The sequence below is a fragment of the Mercenaria mercenaria genome, chromosome 5 (assembly GCF_021730395.1).
Source record: "Mercenaria mercenaria strain notata chromosome 5, MADL_Memer_1, whole genome shotgun sequence".
Taxonomy (NCBI): Eukaryota; Metazoa; Mollusca; class Bivalvia; order Venerida; family Veneridae; genus Mercenaria; species Mercenaria mercenaria.
In genome coordinates, this window is record NC_069365.1 from 74324994 (window position 1) to 74352019 (window position 27026).

Below are 27026 nucleotides of genomic sequence, written 5' to 3' on the forward strand. Positions count from 1 at the left end.
AATATTTCCTCTGTCCAGTTTGGTGTATATCCTTTTTCAAAATGTCGTTTAAGTTTGCTTAAGCGAACTCGGTCACTAATTTTAAACTTTGGTTTACTCTTTGGTATCTTTAAATTACCATATAAATTAAAGTAGACAGTACCTTTATTTAAGTTTTTACTGGCTTCAGTCAGTGTCATTTTTATACTATAATGTTTTCTTTTGTTATATTTGTCAACCATATCCTGCAAATTATCTAAATAAGTGTAAGTATTATTTGCTGTAAAATATTTCCACATTATTCTTTTTAAACTTCTATTAAATCTTTCAGTTACTACAGCTTTTCCTTCATTAAATGTATGATACATGTTAATCTTATTTTTATTCAAAAATGATTCAAACTGTTTATTATAAAATTCTTTTCCTTCATCTACCCATAAATTTGTAGGTGTTCTACCTTCAGATATTATTTTTTCAAGTGCTTCAGTAACAGATTCTCCAGTTTTATTCTTTAATGGAATAACCCAAGCATATTTGCTGAATATATCAATAACGGTTAACAAGTACTTTGCACCTTTATTATATTTTGAAAAAGCTTGCGTATCAACTAAATCAGCAGACCAAGTATCATCAATATCATTAACTATCACTCTTCGTTTCATAAATTTTCGTTTAATTGGTTTATATAATTCTTCTGCTAATTCATCACTCCGTGTTATTTCGGGGGTCTTTTTGAGTGAGCTTTTAGCTCCCAAGGACTTACGTCCAAGTAAATACTCTACCCCCTTTTCCCGTTTTTTGACTTTTTTCCAAGTGAGCTTCCAGCTCCCGGGGACTTACGTCCAAGCTCAAGTTTGTATTTCGTTTTAATTGCTGGTTTTACAACAAAATGTTTTGCAATCTTTTCTCCAAATGTACCTTTTTTTACACCACTGTCGTAGCAAAAGTCATGTGTCTTGCATACTGCGTCCAGTTCATTAACAGGAGGTCCATTATCTAAAGAATTTCCTTGCCCACAATAGTTATATCCTGGGAGTGTTAAACCTTTCTTACGTAATAAAGGTAACATTGCTTTATGAATATCTAAATTACCCCCTGTACTTTTAACAAATTTTGATTTCATTCTTCCACAAGATGAACAGGTAGCCATTATCATGTTTTTTTGCTGTAACATAATGAGGATTTATATTATCAGTAAATTTTCTTTCTTTCAAACAGTAAATTTTATTCTGTAAACTCATCTATATCATATGTATTTAAAACGTTTTATTTTTTTACCGGGTTCAAAACCTGCTGGTTTTTTAATTGGTCAGATTGGTCAGCATTGGTCACTTTGAACCAAGGGTGAGGGTCAAAATGGGGTCAAACTGTTTTAATAGCCTTAAACCTCTAACTACTGATATCCAGACATGAATTAAGATCATCAATAAATGAATTTAGATATCTCAAATACTGAATAAATAGTGATATGGCAACACATAGATATTTTTTAATAATGATTTTAGGATGTCATAAAATACCTTTAGTGATATCTTAATATCTTATTATATTTAGTGACATCATTTAAATACACTATATTTTAAGATACATATATGTGCTCGCAGAGTATTTTTTATGTTTTCCTGCCGAAAAAGTAAATGGTTTTAAATGTTTTCGATCTGGCTCGTTTCAATGATTCTTAAAGTCTATTAGTGCTTCATGCTGGTACCAAACGCAAGATAAAACTGATGGTTGTAAAATGATCCCTTCTTCGAAGTTTTGATGTTCGCTTTTTATCTTTGGTACAATTAACTCTGTTGTCTTCTAAGAATTACTAAAACAAATGTCTTACATACTGTTTCTTTTCTTAGAGGGTTAAATTCTTTATGTTAGTTACATATTGATTCTTGTAATACATGTTCTTCTTATTTTATCACATGGCTTGACTTTGGCTAAGATTTAGAACATATTTAAAGACATCACAACATGCTTCAATATTACTACAAAATGCATCTAATGTCAAAAAATGAATGTAGGATATTACAAACTAGTAAAAAAAAAGCAAAACAGCAGCCCATGTAGAAGAATTTTATGACCTTTAGAATAGCATTTTTTCTGATATTCGAGCCAACTGAATTTGATAATTTCATGGTAACAAGGCTGATCAGATTTGCATCCCTTTAACCAAAAATTGTCGCCATAAGGTTTCAGCAAGAGGAAACGTGTTTCGTTTCCTATTATAGTATAAGCGATTTCGATGGCCCCAATGCTTAATACTGCACTGCTGATATAGAACATGAAACCTGTATCATTTTCCAGCTAAAACATTGGTAAATTAATGTATGCAGACGTTGAACTAGAAGATGCTTTTGCAGAAAAGCGTAGTAATAAGTAAGAAGACAATTGGGAACAGAAGAAAAAGTCTTAAGAGACACCGATGTTAGCTGAAATAGGGGTCACTTACTTTCCCAAGAAGTTTCAACATTCTGTACCTAGTGGTTCTCAAGTTATTGATTGGAAACGGGTTCCCATGTTCTGCCCCCTTGACCTTATGTCGAGTGACCCCAAAAGAAATAAAGGTCATCTACTTTGCATGTCCAATCATCCTATGAAGTTTCAACATTCTGGGCCAACCGGTTCTCAAGTTATTGATCGGAAAGTGTTTTCTATGTTTAGGCCACTGTGACCTTGACCTTCGCTCAAGTGACCCCAAAATCAAAAGTAGTCATCTACTCTGTAAGTCCTATCACCCTATGAAGTTTGAAGATTCTTGGTCAAATGGTTCTCAAGTTACTGATCGGAAACTGTTTTAAATTTCAACTCCAGGCCCCTTGATCGAGTGACCCAAAAAATCATTAGAGGCATCTAATCTACATTTCCAATCATCCTATGAAGTTTGAACATTCAGGGTCAAGTGGTTCACAAGTTATTGATCAGAAACGATTTATCATGTTCAGGCCCCTGTGACCTTGACCTTTGATCGAGTAGGAACCTCTCCCTCCCCCCCCCCCCTAAAAAACAAAATAGGGATCCCCTATTACCCAATAAAGTTTGATGGTTCTAGGTCAAACGGTTCTTCAGTTATTGATCGAAAATGAAGAGTGACGGGTAGATGGCCCCTGTGACCTTGACCTTTGATGAATTGACCACAAAAATAATACGGTCGTCTGCTCTGTAAGTCCTATCATCATTTTAAGTTTGAAGGTTTCTGGGTCAAATGGTTCTCAAGTTATTGATCGGAAATTGATTTCCGTGTTAAGGCCCCTATGACCGTGACCGTTGATGGAGTGACCCCAAAAAACAATAGGGGTCGTCTACTCTACAAGCCCTGCTGTCCTATGAATTTTGAAGGTTCTAGGTCAAATGGTTTTCCAGTTATTGATGACGGACTGATGGACAGGGCAAAAATCATGTGTCTCCTCCAGTGTGTGTGGGGGGGAGGGGGGGGGGGGGGGGGATGGGGACATAAAATACATCCCTTTGAAGTGCTCTCAAAGGCATCCTTCTCTTGAAATCTGTGCTCGGCATACTGGTGGTCAATTAAGAAATGGAACTATTTTTCGGTGTTCATGCGAATGAATGACAGAATAGGATCGGCAAATCCATGAATCGCGCTAGCGATTCGTGTTTAGCTTGCCGATCCTGTTCTGTCGTTCCTTTCGCATGAACACCGAAAAAAGTTTCATTTCTTATATTTACAATATATTTCCTTTCCATTGGAAACAAGATAATATCATATATTGCATACATTTTGTTGCATTTAACATTAAAATCAGCTTCCCGGCCATTTTGTTTACCAGACGGAACAACTGCAACGTCATCTAAGGAACGTTCTCCCTGATTACACGCGGATGTCGTCAAAACGGCGGTCGGTTATTACTAAACAGTGATGACGTATCTTTCGCGCCTTTCCTTTTGCTGTTCATATTAAATGAACGTCAAAATTTTCAGTCGAAAAGAATAGGGCGAATGTAAATTATTCTGACTTTAAAATCGCCGCAGATGTTTACTTTTTTATTAATTCTTTTTAAAGTATACACTTATTCGAATCCCACGAGTATTTTAGTTTCTTGCGTTCCATATCAACGGGATTTTTAACCTGTTTGACCAGTCAATATATAATTTTTCAAACGTAAGTGTAAAATTCTGAACGTCTTCAGGTATTTTGATACAAAGAATTACATATTGAAAAGGCTGCTGCGTTACAATTTCAGCAGCCTGGCGAAGTTTTAATACAAATGTCACTTTGAACCTTTTTATTATTTCCCTCTCAGGGTTCAAATTTAGACAAGCATACAAGCTAAATGCTAGTGGAATTTTGAAATAGCTAGTGGGTTTGAAATGTACTAGCTAATTTCAGCTAGTCAATAATATAACAAGCAAATGTCTTCAGAGCTTTAATAAAGTTTGTTTTGAAGGTACACATTTTTCTTCATGAAAGGAATGTATCATTTATGTTTATATGTTATTGTTCAACAAAAATGGCACAAGCTATTTTAAGCTAATAGAAAATATTTTTGTTTGTGACTGGCTACTAACAGAGATCAATCAGTAAGTTTTGGCCAGTAAAATATTAATAAAGTAATTAAATATTATTAACTTTAGCCGGTAGCTTTTCATTTTAGCTAGTGATCAAAATGGGCACTAGCTAATTTCAGCTAGTACAAACTATTGTTAAATTTGACCCCTGCCTCTACTTCATATGACGCTGACTGTGCTACTGAAATCATTTACGCTAACAGCTATATCTTGTTTTAGACTTTACCAATCTACCTTGGTTGCGTAACCAACGTAGCTTGGTAACGACTTTGGAATTAGGTTGTTACCAGTCTACCTTGGTTGCGTAACTAAGGTAGATTGGTAACAACCTAATTCTAAATTCTTAAACAAGATTGGTAACAACCTAATTCTAAAGTCTAAAACAAAATATAGCTGTTAGCGTAAAAGATTTCAGTAGCACACTCAGCGTCATATGAAGTAGAAAACATTAATTTTGTTTAAATTGAAAGAAATAAAAAGTATTCTTAAGAGGAGATACACATTCTTTCAAATGAATGGCAATAAAAACAAGAATATATATTTGTTAATTAAACCACCAAAGGAATGTATGAAAACAGATGATGAAATTGAACTGAGATGTATTTCAGCATGAACCGTATGGTCAATAAATAAATGATGATTTGGATGCAAGAATAATTTTGTCATATTATCTTGGTAATAATTATAATCTTCGAAATGTCATTCTGAAAACACAGGCCTGTTAATATCGCCTGGACCTTTAATCAGTGTACTTTGCCAACCCCGCTAGGTTTAGTTTTAATGAATGCATTTATAAACTACACTATCAGTCCGAGTCCATTCATTTTGAGTAAATTGTTGTACTCGACATTCAACTTAAGTTGTCTGAAACGCAAACCCGTACTGGTTGAACTGATTGATGTGATCAAACGTGACTACGAAATTCTCTGATGTTTTTATATATCTTTTAACGTCTTCAAATTCTGTTTCCGGTGTTATATTACAACCTCGCATATCTACTGCCACTGACTGTGGAAGTTTTTCCACGATCTTAACTAGATTACGTAATGATGAACCAGACAGTGTTACCTCACGCAAGTAAACATCTTCGATATTAACCATTTCAGGTGACAGTAACAGTGACCTTTCACCTAGGTTGATATTCCAGAAATAAACGCGCTTCACTTGAACTAACAATGGTAATATCTGCAACATTGTTTCAATGTCAACGGGAGAATCTAGATAACCACATTCAAATCTGTGAAGTTTACTTGCTGTTGGCAGCTCTCTCAGGAATGACGTCACCAGACCGGGTTGAGATAATAGTTCTAAACCACATTCCTCTAAAGACGACACATTCACTTTTAATTGTGACACAGGTATAGTGCCCAATGCTAACGCCCTTAGATCGGAATGCTGGGAAAAGTCCAAGTTAATATCTCCGCAGGAAACATGGTGGGTGACACAGGATAAGTTGTACAATCTAATCTCCACCATTGATTTTCTGTTTATTATATAATTTAAAAACTCCTTCAGCACATCGTGGTCCATCTTGAAATAAGCGATATAAATTGCTCGTAAATGAGAAATACTTTGAAATGTTTTAGGTAGTTCGCTAGAACAAGAACTAAGTTCGTCAATAAAGTTAATACCTTGCCATGTACCTGATAAAACAGTTACACATTCTGCAGTCGTGCTAGTCAACAACCGGGTAATTTCCGCTTCTTTATATTCCCCTTCATAGTATATTTTCTTGATGTTGACGACGTCATTGAGGCTGAACCCGTCAGTCACTTCACGTAAACTAGGAACACCTGTTCTGATATATATTGACGCGAAATTGATTTTATTGTGTTTTGCCAACCGTTCTAAATATGAAAAGTGATTTTCTTGTTGAGAATCCTCGTCAATGATGAAATCCTGGAGACAAAGAGAAGTACTGCCCGTGTTTTCTTTCAGACATGAAATGTACATGTTTTGTATGTCTTTCAGAGGATCAACGTACCTATTATCGTAATCTGTCATGGATCTATATCTTCGCGTTATTTGATCTTTGCTGATTACAGACATCAACTCGCGTGATATTGAAGACATGATTTCTGCATTCATTCCGCTTATAAAAACAAACACTTTCGACATATCAAGAATATTTTGTACACCGTTGAATCTTTGTAACACGAATTGTTTGAGATCATTTTCATTTTGGCAGCTAATGTACAGTGCACAGAAATATTCCTGCATTGTTTTGTGGGAAAACGAAACTTTAAAACTTTGTTTGGTTAACCTTTCTTGTTTACTTTGTGTTAATATTCCTGAGAGAAGACACAATTTCAAATAATCTGTCTTTAAATACCGTTTAGCCGTTGACTCACTAAACACCAGCGTGATTTCACGTTTATCACTGAATAATGTTTCAAATGCCAATTGTCCTAAAGCTTTTAGAAGTGTATAGTATTTCTTACAATGTACATGTTTACTGAAGCATTGTGGGATATCATTTTGGTGAGGTTCGCTCGCCTGTTGCATGACTGGATATTTTTTAAACGTTCGTTTCAGGAGCAGTTCAACTATTTGACAGTATAGCTTACATTTAGATCTTCCTAGATCTATTCCATCGCACCATAAACACAAAAGATACATCAGTAGGAGCGGAACAGTTTCCAAATCTGAAATACCTTTATGTTCTACAGCGGAATTGAAGTCCTGAATGTGTTTTTCTTTGTCTGTTTCGCCACTCAGACGTGAGATCACATTTTCCTTTAACTCTTTAGCAGACGTTTTGTTAAGTCCTACAAGTTCCAGCCTTTGCTCTATTTGACTTGAACTGAGACTGATAACACTCAACTTCCACGGTCTAGTTGTTGTGAGGATTGTGCATTCCCTAGCTTTCCTGTGTGGAATGTCACTATGTCCTTTCTTACAGGCAGACGTTGTGTGTATCCACTCGTCTAAACCGTCCAGAATTACTAAGCATGTTTCCTTAGAAAGAATAGTTTCTATGTTGCTTACAGTTACAGAAGTGTGTGCCAGCCGTGGAATTAATTGTTTCACGATCATCTCATCAATGTCGCATTCCTCAGAACAATCGCGTAATGACAACAAGAACACAAATGTGAACTCTGACATTGCTTGAATATCTTCCTCTTTAAAGTATTTTTGTTCACTTTTGATATGCTTTTTGGCTTGGCACCACGTCAAAACAAGTCGCTTACTAAATGCAGTTTTCCCGATCCCAGCATCTGCAGTAAGGTAAATTTCACGACACTTTTTGTTTTTCTTGTAGAACACATCACGCAAAGAGATGACATCTGACTTGATTTCGTTGCCACCTCCAAACGAACGCTGGATTTCCACTGAATTTATGTCTGGCATGACATAAAACTTAAGTAGAGGCGTGTCTTGTTCTTCTATCAAAGGTGATAGAGGCAAGGTATGGTTCTGCTGTCTGTAGAGAACTATCAAATCTTCTCTCAGGTCTAAAATATATATATAAAAACATCCTTCAAAATACTACCACATGTGTTTCAAATTATTTCATTCTCGTAACGGCATATTTGTTTTCTAGAAGAGCAAATTTAAAGAGTGAAACACCTGATGAAGTATATATGGACTGCAGTGTTTACTTTATAAAGTTATGCAACATTCACACTTCTTAACAAGAAGCTCATTATCGTTTATTTGAGAAATAATATATAGAAAAACCGTGTGTTAATGTTATTAAAATACGAAAAGAGGAAAACGCCTGAGTGAATTATTCTGCCGATGCAAAACATAATTTAAGTATTTTTCTATATATTATTTCGTTTCTAATGTGTCCTTTATCTAAAACAATAGAAAAATAGAGTAGCACTCTTTCATCGCAACAAAAACATTGACCTCATCGCACGTTAACGTGACGTCATTTAAGCGTAAGCGTGTTTTAGCATATTAGAATAGATTGTATAATAATATCAACTTCAAAGAAAGAACAAGAAATTGTAAAATCATGAACAAAGGTCGAGTATGTCAGGTCAGCATCTATGGTGACTAACTAGACAAATGTTACATTACCTTTCTTTATTCGGGGCATACGTATCTTCGTGTATAATGTTTGAAATATGCTCGGCTGATCCTTTGCTACACCGTCTGATTCATCTGAAAGAATGTTATTCGACTTATCTATCTTAAAATGTTACGCATTTACGCATAGAAATCATATAATACAAACCGAAATTCTTGATACTAGTAATTTCCAGGCGAGTACCGATTATATGTATATGACTTGCTGTTTTGAGATTTCAAAGATGATTTAAATTTAGATATAGTATAACACCGTTTAATAAAATTAATTCCAGTATGATCCTTTTTAATGAAACTAAGACAAATATTGATATATTTTCAGTGGAAATCATGACAACAAGAGAGCCATGATTGATCCTTACTGTTTGATCTTGAATATGTATTCGTAGAAGGTATTAATTGTGCTAGAAGAGGGAAATGTTTCCAGTTGCAACTGATTTCATTGTAACTTACGATAACACAGTTTGATTTCTACACACTTCTCCACAAGATGTTTTATACTGTAAGATGCAGCAATTCTTTGAAACGCGCACCTCCACGTATAATTTGTGAGTGTTGATTACTAAGTGTTAAATTAGGATTTAATAATATGACACGATTTTACGGAAAATGCTTCTTTGCTGTTTGATACAAACTTAAACGTTAAACATGTCAGCAACCAAGTTTGACAATATCTCTTCTACATTCTTACGGTACGCAGTAGTGCCTAATCATGTTTCTGAACGACACATTACGAAACTTTCTACAAAGATAGGAGGAATAAAACAATTACGAACGATATGATCATTCTTAGTTTATATGTAGAATTATGTCAACTATAACAAACGAAAAAGAAGGTTTTGATCCGCCACGTGTAGCATGTTAACGATTATATATGACTCTAGCAGTTTCTGTACAAATTCGAAAACGTCATAGCAATGTTAACAAAAGATAATAGGTAAGGGTAGATTTCTCGGAAGCAAAGGGCACCAAAAACACAGCCTCAGAGTCACGCATTTGCAAAGTAGGCCCACAACAAAAAGAAGCTGTAATGGAAAAATATTTAAGACGGGTTGCTTCAAAAATCTAACAATTACATATAAATTTATGCCAAATATAGATAGAGGGGGTGGAAGTGGTAAGGGGTAAAAAAGGGGGTAGGGTGGGGGAGGAAGTTGAAGGGGAAAGAAGAACAAGGATGAATATACAAAGGGAAGCCAACATTTAAGAAAAGCTAATGGTAAATTACCCACCTGTTTTCCTTTGCCTTTTCGATTCTTCTTTGATTTTTTTATGTGCAGCTGCAATATCTCCCTTAAGTACTTCAATACTGTCCTTAACTTCTTCAACATTTCCTTTAACTTCTTCAACATTTCCCTTAACTTCTTCAACATTTCCCTTAACATATTCAATCTCTTTCTTTACAATCTGCACTTCCATTTCTAGGTTTTTCTCCATTAGTTGCAACTTCTCTATTTCTTCTTTTAGTTTTTCTTCAGCCTCTGGATCTAAAGGGTTGTTTTTATACTCGTCAAGCTTTTGTTGAAGATTATGAATTGGATTCGGAACAGAGGCATTGAGTCTGAGAAGTACCTGTGGGATGCAATTGATACATGTTTTAGCATTCAACCACCTATACGACTGCATTCATTTTAATTCTCCGGTATCCTTATAAAAGTAATCATAAGGATCAGACATGAATTTCTCAGTACTCTTTCACAGTAGACATTTCTTTAAAAATACACCAGACCGGAGCATTGACATGCAGAATGAGACTTCGCTAATATTTGTAAAACAGGAAATTGTCAGTTACTACACAGTATAAATAAACAATGCAACCCTACCCTGTTTCATTTAAAGTTCGCAATAAGGCCGATCCAAAAAGTATAGATACCTGTTCGACTGCATTCCATTTGTTCTGAAATGTTGCCTGGGTTATTCCTGTAGTGCACGCTATATGCGCTATCTAAAAACAAAACATGCATTTTTAATTATTATATAAATTACTGTACGATTTCACTTGCTAAACATTTTATCATAGGCATGTATAGTTATATGCTATGTGTCATAATTGTATCGTCTAAACAAAAATTAAAAAGAAATGTATGCACAGTTTACACTTTAAATTGATATTCAGCATGTTTAAAGTTACCTTTCAATGTAAGATTTGAAAAAAAGTATTGAAACCATTTGCTATTAGAACTGGGTTAATATAGTGTACTAGACCTACCTCATTTCGTGTATTTCTAAGTCGGCATAAATCTGCCTCAAGGGAAGAGTCAGTTTGCTGTGGTGTTGCACTCCAGTTATATTTAGTGTTTAGCCCGAAACTTTTCAGGCTCCTCAGCAGGCATGTCGCAAGAGTTAAGTCAATGTCAGAGATAGCAGGAGGACGATTACCACCTTGTGGATACAGCAACTTGTACTGTGCCATCGTTATTATTTTCCTGGCCCTCAGAGTGTTTACTGAGGTCTTCTCCTGACTTAGAAACACATTAAACGGAACATTTGAGCTCTTCTGGTCAATTATATTCCTTACGACTGCAGTGCCTCCATCTATGATAAGAGTTTGAAGGCGAAAAAGATGAACCCGGTTTTGTGATGGCTGTGCTGTTGCCATATTTGGCACTTGCTTAAATTGTTTCTTTGTGGATGTCGCAACTAGTGATTCAAATCTGTCAAGGTAAGAACAAGGTAGTTAAAGAAGTTTTAATGAGTCAAATGCACGTAATTTATTTATTTATTTTGTTTGTTGGGTTTAACGTCGCACCGACACAATTATAGGTCATATGGCGACTTTTCAGCTTTGATGGTGGAGGAAGACCCTAGGCGCCCCTCCGTGCATTATTTCACCTTCCGTAAGCCAGCTGGATGGCGTACGTATATTAACATATGGCTACAATTGCCCAGCTTTGATAACACTACAACAAATATAAAACGTGATAGAGTGAGATGGATATGGATAAAATATTAGAAACTATTCATCTTGCATATAGTCAGTGCGAGACATGATGACGTCATTTTACTGCTACTTATTTTAATAATATATTTCTTATTTTATTAACAGACCGACGTCATCAAAAATAAACGGATAGAAATTGTTTATCAGACCACATCTAACAATCTGCCTTGAACTTTTCGAATATGATTCTTGTAATTAAATGTATCCCACCTAACTAGTTGCTACGTTACTAATTGTAGGCTTTCTGTACTTAGCAAAAGTAGTGTCTCTATTAGGTACTACACGTTTTTACAACACGTTTTTTCATCGGAAATGGTAATACACTGTAATTATTACTAGCATTGGATAACAATTAAACGGGAAATATTACTGCATTCATATATGATATGAACAATTTGACAAGCGTTGATTATGAATTCATTCTTAGCCCTTACCCTGCTAAATTTCTAAAATGGACTGGTCCATCATTCAATTTTGGCAGTACCATTTAATACATTTATTATTCAAAGGGGTGTTCACTGAAAATTTACTGACTGAATAGCGAACAGTGCAGACCATGATCAGACTGCACGGATGTGCAGGCTGACCTTGGTCTGCACTGGTCACAAAGGCAAAACCAATTGCCACCAGCAGGCTAAAGGTTAACAATGGCCGAAGATCAAGCTTAATTTGGAGGGAAAATATAAGCGTCAATAATAAAACCAGTAAACCAGTGACTGCCAAGAGAGAGCAATTGCAGGAACTGTCTGTTTACAGTTTGAGAGTTAGAAATACCATATAGTGCTTTCGATGCCATTTCTATAGATGGCAAGGTCTAACAAAACAATTGTTTGTTTCCGGTAATATGCTTAAAAAATAGGGTAGGTAGGTCGATATATTTTGGATTTTTTTTATTAAATTGGGACTTTTCGGAAATTAGTTTTATGTCAAAAATGAATACAAATAAGGGTTTTATGCCATTAGAGCATCAGTAAGTTGATTTCTAACATCACTGACCATGTTTAAAGCATAAAAAGTGCACTTTGCAACTTTTTTGTTTAAAAGTTGAAAAAAAAATTATCCATGGCCATAAAAACATTTAGGGTAGGCCAAAAATTTAGGTAGGTCGAGATACCGGAAACAAACAATTTTGTTAGGCTTTTTTCGTAACAATAGTGAAACTGGTATGAAAGATAATGAATAATAATTATTCATGCTGAAAATAGTGGCCAAATTCAACCAGCTATCGTGTCCGCTATATAAATAGATAAAATGTTTTTTCTTGCGCGTATGGTACTATAACAAGCATAATAAATTAAGGCGTCAATCTAGTAATTCATTTTCGGACTTTGGACAATCGCGGCCATATTTTGACCAATATAGATAATGTGAACTTTCTTTGGAGAGAGTTACGTAAGCAACATTTCTACGAGTTGTTTTCAAATTAGGATCTATGTTTAACTTAGATATACTGGGTTTTTTTTTCTATTCCCAGCTCAGATGCTATATTTTTGACGAATCGTAATCATTTTAACAAAAGTAAAGGGTTACACAAGAAAAATTCGTACGAAAGTAATTAAAATCAGGCAGACAGTTTCCAACAAAAAGGAAATTTAGTTCCACTAAATACAAATAGTGACTGGTGACCACGCACTCTGGAAACCATATGTTTGACAAATCATGATAATATGAACACTTTTAGCAGAAAATCGACAAACAACAGTCTTTTTCTGACAAAAAAAAAACAACAACAACACATTTTTGAAGTTTTCGCTGAACATATAGGGAAGTGACCACGCCCTCTTGCAGCCACGTTTTAACGGATCGGACAGACTTAAACACTCTTGTTGAAAGGACACCAAAGGGACATATGTGTGAGATTATTTTCAAACCGGGCCAGCTCAAGATATTTATTTGATCAAATCACTTATTCCAAATAGGATGTGAATGGCTTGTGGATGAATTCAAAGGAGAAACTTCCGAGAGCTATTGTTTGAATAATTGACCTACCACTTGCCTCCTTGAGAATGTTTATTGATTATTAGAATAGGTTTAAGAACGTATTTGTAAGAACCAGATCAAATGCATGATTCAAATGTGTGAGTAAGACCACCTCCGAAAAAGGTCACGAGTATAAAACCTGCAAAAGGCCACTGTATATGGCCTCTACCCGTTTAAATATAAGAAGTGATCACCAGTAAACAAAAGACACGTTTTCCCCGATGATGGCCATAATAAACGAACTGGACTGCATACAGTAAACGATTTGATTAAAAACTTAAAACCATCCACTGCAACACACGTGCGAATTATCATTCTAACACTTCTAAAGTTTTATATAAACAAAGAAGGATTTTACCGTGTATTGTCTTGTAGATTAAAACGCGTTTCGCACAATGACATACTTTTGGCTATTCCGGTTTACTTCCTAGTATTTAAAACGCATTTTATCAATGGGGAAGTTCACATGAAAGCTCTAGAGAAGGGTAGGCTGTTGTGTAAATTATACCTACTCCCACCAGTAAAGTGACCGACCAATCAAAAGTTGGGCCCTGGAAATATGTAAAACTTATTTTTCCCTGCACATTGAGCGCTGTGATGAAAAGCAAGGAACCACTAAACCCTACCACGCCGTGGTGTTTGCAGAGTTCAGCTCTTCATCAGGGAAGGTATGATTGATGTACTAACTTATACCGTTCAAATGGGTTATCGAGTATAGAGTCGGTCTCTACTCTACCCTAGAGCTTCCATGTGAACTAACCCAATGAAATCACGGGAAGTAAATACTGTAGCAATTACGTCGTCTGCATTGATGTGTATCGAAAATGAATAAATCACGAAACAGTTTTTTTATTCAAAGACGGAACGTATTTTTTTTTTCTTTTTTGCACATTCGTTATTATGAGGGGTGGAACGAAAAAGCCAAAAGAACACGTTGCGTAGCGCCAAGGGAAGTAATGCAACTATTTACGCCTAAAATGGATTCCAGATCTCCCATCCTGATGTTATTCGAACGTGTTAGTTAGTTTTGCGTGCTTTGTTGGCAAAAAAACACACGTTTTTTCCCGTTTATATGCGTCGTAATCAATCACTCAGGCCTTCCGCTTGAGTTCTTGAGTTTGTTACTGAACAGAACCTGAATAAACTGCATGTGTAATCTAGTTTGATCGCCTTCACTCATATATGCTAAGCATAAAAAAAAATATGAAAAATTAAAATTATTGAAAAAAAAAACAACAGAAGTCTACTGCTGTTTTTCCTTGGAAATTGAACTTTTATATAAATGCGCGAGCATGTGTGTGTGTATGTTTGTAGTTCATAGGCGGAAGTTTTAGCTACTTAATTATTTATAGCATCCTGTTTGTTTAAAATCACTCTCCGAAAAGGATATAAAATTCAGTTCCGTTCAAAATATTTATTACGGTCAAGTCACTTAATCGGAAGGTTATAATGTGAAGGTCATGATATTGACCGTTTAAAAGAGTAACATATCATGGACGGAAAATTTAATAGCGAACTTCCGAGAGCTTCCGAATGCTTTTGTTAAAATCGTTATTGGTCTTCTTTTCTTTTTGAGAATTGTTATTATAATAAATGATTGAAGAAAATTTTTATTAGCTTCAAATGAAAATAGGTGTGTATACATCAAAGATTTACGTACATAATGAAACAGTTAATAGCAATATACGTATGAAAGGTTCATCAGGCTATAGATAATTCAGACTAAGAATGATTCTAAGATTCCCTGACTAAATGACTTTTATTCCCTCATTCGTGCCATTTGTACCGACAATTGTTAAATAGTCATTCCGGATGTGGGTCTATACTGTATAGATCGGAAACAATAGCTATGTGCAAAGTTTTGTAAGCCTTAGTATTAAAGTATGGTGGCTGATTTCTGCCATTTCGTGTGTTCGTGTCGGCGAGGCGAAATGTCGAAGTAACGAAAACACAAAAGGTCGAAATAATGCTTATTTGTCGTGTGTTCGCCTTTCGAGTTTCGAGGCGAATACACGAAGTAACGAAACATTGAAGACGAAATAACAAAATTTCAGAGGCGAACAAACGAACTTTTGTATTAATCACTTTTTCGTATCGGCGGGTATTAAAACTTCGTCATTTCGCCTTCAATGTTTCGTTACTTCGTGTATTCGCCTCGGAAGGCGAAAGGCGAACACACTAAAATTGAGCTGTTTTCGACCTTTCGTTACTTCGACCCGCCGACACGAACACGTGTAGGGTCTGCTTTAATACACTATAATAATGGCGCAAAATGCGGCGTAATGTATATATTAATTTAATACTAGAACTGAAATACTTGAAGAGTGACATATTTTATTGCATATGAAACATTTTCTATCATAAATTGAGAAGATTTTTGTATAAATGGTAAAACACATTATCTAGATAGCATTCAAAGTTCAAGTCGGCGTAATGATATGCCCCGTAAGACTGACAGAAGCTTAATGTATGTACAAATTTAATACTAGTGATAAAATATCTACACAATGACATCGTTTATGGAATATAAATCATTTTCTTTCGTTTTAGGACAAATATTATTTTATAAATTGTAAAACACATTATTTAGATAGCATATTCATATGTGTAATTGTTATGCGCATGCCTACCGGTAGGCGAATACACGAAAGGACTAAATTGCACATTTGTCGTGTGTTCGTGAGGCGGGTCGAAGTAACGAAAGGTCGAAAACTGCTTATTTCTCGTGTGTTCGCCTCGAATATCGAAAGGCGAACACACGATAAATAACCGTTTTCGACCTTTCGTGTTTTCGTGTCTTCGACATTTCGACCCGCCGACACGAACATATATGCATTATTTCGACCTTTCGTGTTTTCGATACTTCGACATTTCGCCTCGCCGACACGAACACACGGAATGGCAGAAATCAGCCACCATATTAAAGAAACATCTCATTAACATTTAACTTCACAAGCCAGTCTTTCATACGTTAGTTTCTTTTTTCATGGGAGACGGTATATCACTCGCTATACCTCATGTAGTGCTTATGCCCTGCATTTACTGTTATACATGTCTGCTACGCTCAATTAAAGATCGCTGCAGTGCATTCGAAGTTAAGAGTCAATAAAAAAAAAAGAACATGACATATACAACTTAAAATGTGTGTTATGTTATGCCTCATTTATACTTGTTATGGCATGTTTTACTTCAATAGGAGACAATTCCATAGAATTAAATGTATAAACGTACCAAATGTTTTAATTTGTGTTAACAAAATTGAACAGAGAATAATTAAAATGCCGTTTTTCTAGCATTATGCTGCTGCAAATAAAATTCAGTATTTTAATGGTGAAAATAAAGTTATAACAATAAATAAATTAAACTTTGATAGCACATGATATAGTGTTTCCGCATTGAAGTTTGATTCTAGTGTTTCCGAATTGAAGTTTGATTTCTTAAATATAAATGTTGTAGTAGGAAATGTAAGGTTATGTACATGTTATGTTGGGGTTTATTACACATTCTAATATGCGTGTTTCTGTTAAAACACGCTTACGCTAAAATAACGTCACGTTAACGTGCGATGATGTTTTTGTTGCGACCAAGAAAGAGCGCTACTATATTTCATCTACTACTTTAGATTACGGGCAATAAGAATCGAAATAATGTACAGCAAAATCGTGTTTTACTAAATCAATACACTCAAAATCGGTTATACCTCGCCAGAATAATTCATTCGGGCTACGCCATCGTGAAATTATTCCGCGGACTTATAGCTTCTTTCCATGTATTAATAACGTCAAAATACGCATTTCTTAAAAGTCCTTTTATTTAAGAAATAATTTATAGCAAAAGAGTGCTTTAACACTAATTATGCACGATGGGCGGTTATACGTCGGGCGTAATAATTGCACGAGAGCGCAGCCCGAAATTATTTGTACGACGTATTACCGCCCGAGTGTATAAATAGTGTTAAACACTCTTTTGCTATAAATTATTTCGATTCTAATATGCCCTTAATCTAAAACAGTACATAAAATATAGAAGCGCTCTTTTTTGGTCGTAACAAAAACCTTTACGTCACTCACGTTAACGTGACGTCATTCTAGCGTGAGTGTTTTAACAGAGACAAGCATATTAGAATGTACACTAAAATGTCGCAAATCGTTCTTTAATTACGATGCTAATGACGTACACTTGTTATTGTTTTGTGTATAAATGACGGCATAACGACTGTGTGTTTGTTGAAGATCTGCCAACTTAAAAATCGACTAGGCCTACTGTTTAAATTGTAGTGTCATAGCTCATATTTTAACTAAAGTACTGTATGGTATCAAAACACATCTCGCATACTATGATCATACATTTACTATCTACTGTTTTATTGCCTTACTGATTCATATCCATAGAGGCTATAAAACATTAGAAGTTTTTATATAAATGGTACAATTTTATTGTAACGAGCCAAAATTTGCTTCTTCTTCATTGTAGTGTCCAAAACCTTTTGAAATGATCCTCTTCAAAACAAATTTTCTTAACTGCATCACTTAGTCATAACATTCTTATTCAAAAAATAGGATCAATAAAAGTTCATATATAAGCTCAATTCATATATAGGATACATTTTTAATAAATTGAAAGAAACAGATAGGCTAGGTTTCTCACTTGATTCAGATAATATAAAAGGATCGAAAAAACAATATTTAAAATCCTACACTAAGGGTGACTGTATTTAATACCAAGACAATAATTCAGATAAAGCAAATATCTACAATACTCTAAGATAATACCACGACAATCATCCAGACGAAGCAGTGGATCATAAATTGTTTCAAATGGTTTGTGGAAAGAAGCACTAAAAAGGTGTACGATATATGGTTGTCCAAACATCCTCATACATCCCCTCTCCCCTCTCATTTAGCTCAATAGGGAGAGCATAGATCTACGGATTGCGGGGTCGTGAGTTCGATCCTCGGATGAGGCGTATGTTCTTCGTGAGGATTTGATAAAAGACACTGTGTCTGAAATCATTCGACCTTCACCTCTGACTTATGTGGGGAAGTTGGCAGACAGGTTTGTACTGGAACAGAATCCAGGAGTACTGGTTAGGTTAACATCCCCGTTACATAACTGAAATACTGTTGAAAAAACGGCGTGAAACACAAAAAAAAAGAAACAAACACTCCCCTCCCCTTCGTAACACCCGAACCAAAACTTTCCAATTAGGGCACTAATAAAACTTCTTTGTTGCCTGCCACCGGCCTGTCTATTAATTCCGGGATAAAAGAGGGGAATCAAATCGTTTGTATTGCAAAATGATGTCAAATGTGTAAAATTCAGCTATAATTTTGTTGTGTTTAATTGGCTTTTTATTCCTTTAATCACTTTGAATATTGCATATTATAGTAAAGAAATCAGTAAAGCGTTAGATCTTGATAGATCTAGACTAAGTAAGAAGTGTTACTTTCATGACATTAACTGACAAATAATTTGACCACAAAGTATCTAAAACCAGCTCTAAATTTCTTATTTTGCAAATAAACTGCAGAAAATATGAGCCGCGCCATGAGAAAACCAACATAGTGGCTTTGCGACCAGCATGGATCCAGATCCGCGCAGTCTGGTCAGGATCCATGCTGTTCGCTTTCAAAGCCTATTGGAATTAGAGATACTGTTAGCGAACAGCATGGATCCTGACCAGACTGCGCGGATGCGCAGGCTGGTCTGGACCCATGCTGGTCGCAAAGCCACTATGTTGGTTTTCTCATGGCACGGCTCATATGTATTTTGTAGACAAATAAAACCCTCTTGCCAGAAGAGTTTTTTTACTTCATCATGTAACACACATACAAGTAGTCGGCTAAACCCATTTCACAACTGCGTTTACCGAAGCAGTAGATATTAACTTTTGATAAGAAAATGAATACATTAAGTTTAAACTTACGGTTTATATCCGCATTATATAACATGAATCTTTCTCCTCGAATACATTAACTTTACATCTTTTTACTGTCTTAGTTTAATTCCAACAAAATGTATACATTTAAAGTTTTTTTGTAACTTAGCCATTCCTGATGAGTACATTATATATATGTATTATATCTAGATCCATCGACTTAGCCTGTTACACTGTGCAGATCAATTAAAAGTCAATGAATAAATACGGAAGTATACTAATTAAAACATCTGAGCACAGGGGGCTGATATAACATAAAATGAATTAATATGCCAATCAAAATGTAACAATACCAAAAATGTTCAGTTCACAATGATCACATTGCAATCTCTTGCGGACTCTCACGGTCTTCTGAGATGCTCTTGAGTCTCCCACCAAACTAAGAGGCCTGTACTGGTTCTTCCCAGTAAAGATGTCTTCGCGTGTATCGGTGCTATACACAGGGCAAAGGGCTAGGCTAAGTTAGCCGGACAGGCCTGTATCTAAAAAGGGTTTCTGTCTATCTCACTCTGTCCCTCTGATCAGGTCGCTCTGTTTCTGTAAAAGCAGAGGATGAATTTCGCGCCCTGTGTGGTTGCGTTTGCTATATGAAAAGCGCCTCTGAACGTATTTATAATAAAAAGGGCCCTATGAATCGGGTATCATAATAATAGTAATAAAAGCACGTGTTTACTATTATTCAGGTTCGTGTCATGCGGTGACATTAGTGTTGAAAACTTTTAAAAAAAAATGTTTTAAAAATGTTTAAAAATGGTTGTATATGTAAAAACTCGAACTTTGTCAATAATTTTAAAAGAACAAAAAGAATTTACATGCTGTCATTATAAAAATGTTTTATTTCTTACTAAACATTGATAAGATCTTGCAGTGTCAAACTAATTGCTATTATACGTCTGTCAATAGACTTATTGGATTTTATTATATAATCTTAATATCTGTTTATGAGATAATAATCTTTTGACACGCAAGGACAGAGGTCCCTGGTCGCGTGAAATCACGTGAAATCTCACAAGATATCGCGGTATGCGAGATTTGTTGCTAGAGGACATGTATGTTTCCTGCAATATCATTGGTTAATTTTATTGTTGTCATGAAAATCATAAAAAGTCAATGATAACGATGGACAGAAGATTTTTACCTACGAAATAAGAAGGACATACTTCTGTGTTTCATGTCGAGATATCCGACTAGATAATTAGAAAGTTTTGATTACTGTAATTGTGTTCTTAGAAATTATTGTTGTTATGTGGACATCCATATATTGTTGTTGAAAACTGAATAAAAGAAGAAACAGAATCTGGATTTTGCTAATTCCTCAATTAAGCGGACTCGAAACAATAAATAATAAATATTCGAAAAACAGAATTTGAGCTAAAAAATATTCCCCAAAGAAATTTCACGTAACACGCGCAGCGTTACACTTGGTGGAGAATCCGGGTACAAGGAGCTTCTATGTTCACTTGACTTTCTTGGTACCATCATAGAAGCGAGTGCATCTACACGTAAAATATTGGAACTTGTGAATTCACAAAATAGACGGATTTAATTTTATTTGAAAAGATGAATATTTGTGGACGTAAACCGGACTTCCGAGAACAAAACAAATGGATATACTGGAACAACAATGCCAAAAACTGTGTAACTTGTACGCGATGTGGACTTACACACAAATATGAGAAGTGCCGCGCGCTTTCCGCTATGTGTAATAAATGTTTGAAACAAGGACATTTCGCTAGAACCTGCTCGGCAAAAAGAGTGCGAAATGCCATCACAAAATCAGCAAGACAGCAAGTACGAGACAGGCTACGAATGACAGAATTTGTGAACCGAAAACTAATGGAATTGGCATTTCCATTCCATGAGGAAGACGACATGTTCTTCATAAGTTGTATTACGAATACATCCCTGCTTAAACGTAATGGGTCGAGAAAACGACAATGTAATGCTCTGAACGCAAGCATACTTGCTAAACAAACGCAGGAGGAACTGGACAAAGTAAGAAATTCCCTTAACGAGATCAACCGAGAAAAGGAGGTACTCATCACTGAAAATGAAAAGCTGAGGAATGCTGCGACTGAGATGGAGTCCAGTGTAGAAGCGCTGAAATTGGAACTGGCGTCTCAACAAAACGAGTCTCAGAAAGAAGACATCGAGGCGGTCAGACAATCATATAAGAAACAAGATGAGAATTTAGAGACACTCCTTCTCTGGTTACATGAAGATACAGGAAATCGCTTCATAGGATCGGCCAGTGAACAACTTATGCAATACTTTTACAATTATATATCTGCAAGACGGAATCACGAAGAACAGTTGAAGAAATTGACAGAAACTGTATCCGAGTTGGCACAGAATATGAACGGTGTAAATGACCGAAACTGTAATCCAAACAGTGGTAGAAATACTGGCAAACAATGGAATTACAATAAAAGAGGACGTGGTTATTTTAGGAGATAACAAATAGTGATAGTTAGTGCGTCGACTAAAATTACAAAGACAGGAATTTATAGTTCAAATTTATAAAAAAAAAATCTTCCTTTTTGATAGCGGTGTTAAGATAAAAAAAAAAAAGGAAAAAAAAACCCTGACAATTTCTAAAAATATTATGATAAACATACGTATATATTTCATTTCACGGGAGTGAAAAAAATAGACGCGGGGGTGATGTCATGCGGTGACATTAGTGTTGAAAACTTTAAAAAAAAAATGTTTTAAAAATGTTTAAAAATGGTTGTATATGTAAAAACTCGAACTTTGTCAATAATTTTAAAAGAACAAAAAGAATTTACATGCTGTCATTATAAAAATGTTTTATTTCTTACTAAACATTGATAAGATCTTGCAGTGTCAAACTAATTGCTATTATACGTCTGTCAATAGACTTATTGGATTTTATTATATAATCTTAATATCTGTTTATGAGATAATAATCTTTTGACACGCAAGGACAGAGGTCCCTGGTCGCGTGAAATCACGTGAAATCTCACAAGATATCGCGGTATGCGAGATTTGTTGCTAGAGGACATGTATGTTTCCTGCAATATCATTGGTTAATTTTATTGTTGTCATGAAAATCATAAAATGTCAATGATAACGATGGACAGAAGATTTTTACCTACGAAATAAGAAGGACATACTTCTGTGTTTCATGTCGAGATATCCGACTAGATAATTAGAAAGTTTTGATTACTGTAATTGTGTTCTTAGAAATTATTGTTGTTATGTGGACATCCATATATTGTTGTTGAAAACTGAATAAAAGAAGAAACAGAATCTGGATTTTGCTAATTCCTCAATTAAGCGGACTCGAAACAATAAATAATAAATATTCGAAAAACAGAATTTGAGCTAAAAAATATTCCCCAAAGAAATTTCACGTAACACGCGCAGCGTTACACTCGCCCCAACCCAACCGTAAACTTGGCCAATTCTGACTTATTTTTCAAATAAACATGAGGAATACTGTTGACATCGCAATTGTAATGTGTTTGAATTAAGAATAAAGAAGGCACTGTGTTTAATGTGGGGTTTATTTTTAACTAAAACTGATTTAGAAACATTGCTATACTTGAGGAACTACAGTTTAATCTACTAGATCCGTAACAGGGGTTTTCTTGAAATTCGGAAATTATATTGCATGTTATACTTGGGAAATAGATTTTAGTTTTGCATGCTTTGTTGGCAAATAAAACACGGTTCTGAGTTGAGATGCGCCGCATCTGAACGAATACTGATGCAGACCTGACCTAAGCTAAATACAACAATTTATGAATATATCATATAAAGTAGATACAACAATGATTTATTGTCACATTAATAAAGTTTTTATGTTACCACCAGTAAAACCGCACAGCGTCTCAGCAAAGACAAACTTTTCACACGAAATAAATTCCAAAGTAATTTAAAGCTGAAATTAAGTATAATACCCTGTTCGATTAAACAAATATATTCTACAAAAATGCGTGAAACAGTTACAAAAATCAATTTTATCAAACATTCCCAAACCTAGCCCAAATTTAATTTTCTTATCAACATTTAGATATTTATGGAAAACGTAAATTATTTTCCTTGAAGATCAAAACAATTAATACGACCTTATCCTTTGATCAATATCGCTTCGTTTTACAGTCTCAAACAATACAAGTTATATTATCTTTTCTGCTGTTTAGAGCCTTTTTGTTTCTTGGTTAGAAGTGAGAATGAATATATTGTGTTAAATGTTGGTCATTTTAAAATGATTTATCAATTCAACTCATCTGAAGGATGAGAAAAACATATTTCTTTTGCACAGATAATGTATGCTCTTCAATGTGACACATGGGGGTATGCGAAACATTATGAGGCAAATCGCCATGTTGTTAAATTTTGAGACAGCCTGTACATGTGTTGGTAGTCCAGGTAACGAGAAACATATAAACATGTCACTTAAATATAGCTGTATTTTATATTTTTTAAGTTTTCCCTTCACTTTCAGTTTTAAAATTGATAATGTACTTGTTTTTTTTATCATTTTCATCACATGGATATTCTCAGTAATTATAAACATAATGTAATTATTTCTGTTGATATTTTCTACGATTATACTGTGTACAAGAATAACATTGAAAAGGATCCAATTAACAGGACCAGATATGTTCAAGGACGCAGCCTTCTCTACCTGTAGCCTTCTAAATTTCTAAGATGGACTGGTCTATTATTCAATTTGGGCAGTACCATTTATTATTCGAAGGGGTGTTCATTGAAAATTTACTGACCGGATAGCGAACAGTGCAGACCATGATCAGCATGCACTGAAAGGACGCATAGAGCTTACGGCGCATAGAGCTTTGCGTCAAGCCGTGACGCACAGAGATAACATAAGCTCTATGCGTCAAAAAATTGCGAATAGAGCTTTCGTGACACATTAATTGTCTTTTAAATCTAACTTAAGTCTAATTTATTTTGTGGATAGACGAGGGTTGGGATTGTGGTGTTATATCACATTTATATGTGTGGGAATGTATAAGAGTAATTTGTAGATTCTGAACAGTTTGATGATAGTTACTTTAAACACTTCTGTTATTTTCCATAGCTCTATTCGGTTTCAAAAATTGTCAGCTTATTGATAATTTAATTAAATAACTCTAATAGATTTCACTGAGTGGTCTGGGACGTAATACCCCATGTGCGCAACTTCACATGCTGATAAATATTTCTGTAATGTTTCATGACCGAAGATGGTATAGATTTTGCTGAGCATAAATATAGTTTTTTTTTTCAATAAATCAAGGGACACAACTCCGCTTTCATTGAGTGGTCTGGGACGTCATACCTAAAGTGGAATAGTCAAGGGCCATAACTTTTTTCCCTGGGCAGAGCCGGACGAAAAAATGCAGGTGCACAAATTTACATGCTGATGTATATTCCTGTAATGTTGCATGACCGTAGGTGGAATACTCTTTGCTGAGCGCATATCACAAAGTTTCTGGACATACGGACATCCGGACGCACGTACGGGCGGATGGACTGATCGACAAGAGCAAATCTAAGTGTCCCCAAATCGGGGCATAAAAAAAAATCTAAGGCTTTCTCAGGAGAGATACTAGTACCCATTCCAAACCCCACCTAAGCCGGAAGTGGACTACGATGCCAAGTTAACTTCTCCCGAATGTGGATACATTTAAAGGCACAGATTTAGCGTAATCTGAATTATCTTCTAGCTTCACGCCTTAAATTGCCACCATCGCTGTCATATTATTCTTTAGTCATGATCTTGGAGGCATGACTGTGTTACCGTTAGGGTTGGCACAGCATGTATGGCTACTGAATCTCATGGCTTTGAACCTATATCCGCCAGTCCTTTTAGATAAAGACAGGACAGAAAACTCACTAAGACCCTTTATTTATAAAGACATCACTATGACACTATGATCAAACACTGGCACATTTATGTCTATATCTTTTTACTGATCGAACTGACAATTGTCTTCGAGGGGGTCGAAGTCGTGCCCCCTTGAATGAAAGTCCAGTGTTCCACTGCTTTTTATCAGTACGCTGTAACGGTAATATCCTTAGTTATCTTGTATGTAGCAAACGCTGGGTTGACAGTGGGGCAGGGCAATCATGTGCCTAGTCCCTCTTTCCTGCGGGCCTGTAATATTCGCATATACTTGTGTTATCGAAAAGAGCTCTGGACATACAGACGGGCGGACATAGCGATGCTCCCCGATTCCTTTCAATGAGATCATTCATGTCATATTACTCAGGCATAATTTCACATAGCGCATCATCATCCATAAGTAAGCTCTATACGTGACGATCATGCCTTTTCGACGCATAGAGCTTATCTTGCATGTACGCTCTTTGCGTCACGGCTTAACGCATAGAGCTGACATGTAAGCTTTATGCGCTGTGAGCTGTATGCGTCCTAACAATGCGCTAATGTGCAGGCACTGGTCGCTAAGGCAGAATCATTTGCCGGCAGCAGGCTAAAGGTTAATGTAACACGACACGACACTGCAGGTTGCATAGATTAAGATAGTCAGTAGTGTTTGCTATTACACCACAGGTTGCATAAATAAAAAATACAGCAGTTTTTGCTAACACACACAGTTTTATTTACGAGATGAAATACACTGAGACAATAGCCAGGTATATTAAATACATTTAAGCCTCTTAAACAATTACGTCACACGCCACACTTTTAAATTATTTATTCTTATTAGTCAAACGTTGTACATTTATTTCATTAACTTGCAACTTCAACGAACTCCAAACCATCCGTATCTTTCTCTCAAACTCGATATCCTCTATTAATAAAAGTCTTCTACAGTGATCCTCTGCCTCTCTATAAAACATTTTCATTCTTCCCACAAGTCCTTATATTCTGTTAAGGTGATTCTGCACGTTCGATTATTATTTTTTCAACAATTTAGAATTTGATTAAATGCTGAATTTTCCAAGCTTCAGAATATATTCAGAAAATTCGAAAATAAAAAAGATAGAGTCGTGTGCTTGATTATTTGCAAGATTTATTTGAAAAATCTGGATCTCACACAAGTTTTCATAATGGGCGTCGGTGGGAAAATAACAAATCTGATAATATTTTTGCGGATAGAAATTTTTCTACAACGTAGATTTTACTGAAATTTCTTGCATATAAACACATGGTCTCTAATACGCTGAAATAAAATGCATAGGCCAATGTGCTTGATTGTTTTTTTTTTTTTTTTTGAAATATTTGCCTATGATTAAGGAGATCGGTACTTTACATGCTGATTTAAAGACCTAGACATTGTTTGTAACTATTTAACGTGTTACACATTTAAATATTATATTCTTCACTAGAATGATAGTAACGTTGCTGTTTTTATTAATTTTTGGATGCCACTAAATCATAAAACGATTTTCATTTCCGTATATCGGGTCTTGTCTTTATGTTGTCTTGTCTTTATGATACGTTATCTGGATAAATGACGTTACGCCGTTAGTTCCGGTTTATCAAACTTGCAGAACTACCTTAATCTCATCCAGCTCCATTTCTGAACTCCTCACTCTCTCTGGTCTAGAACTCCTTCATTTCGTTCTTCTTGTTCTAACAATTTTTCTGAATATTAATACCATTTTGCAGAAATGCATCACAATAATATATTT

The 27026-nt window shown here is 35.3% G+C and overlaps 1 protein-coding gene across 1 annotated transcript; it reads right to left on the reverse strand.

The window, feature by feature from the left end:
• Positions 1 to 4342: 4342 nt before the first annotated feature.
• LOC123542349 (uncharacterized) lies at positions 4343 to 19584 on the reverse strand. The gene is made up of 6 exons (XM_045328157.2): positions 19383 to 19584; positions 10745 to 11189; positions 10409 to 10480; positions 9768 to 10107; positions 8527 to 8610; positions 4343 to 7952 (listed from the first exon to the last, which is right to left on the reverse strand). Exons 2-6 carry the CDS (start codon positions 11132 to 11134, stop codon positions 5353 to 5355), a joined length of 3486 nt encoding a protein of 1161 aa, XP_045184092.2. The 5' UTR covers positions 11135 to 11189; positions 19383 to 19584; the 3' UTR covers positions 4343 to 5352.
• Positions 19585 to 27026: the final 7442 nt, after the last annotated feature.

Excerpts from the sequence above, each read along its gene's own strand:
- LOC123542349 (XM_045328157.2), bottom strand. The coding sequence starts at position 11,134 with ATGGCAACAGCACAGCCATCACAAAACCGGGTTCATCTTTTTCGCCTT. Across the intron at positions 10,108-10,408 it reads AATGGAATGCAGTCGAACAG|GTACTTCTCAGACTCAATGC; the intron begins GTATCTATACTT and ends TGCATCCCACAG. Across the intron at positions 8,611-9,767 it reads GAAAAGGCAAAGGAAAACAG|ATGAATCAGACGGTGTAGCA; the intron begins GTGGGTAATTTA and ends ACATTCTTTCAG.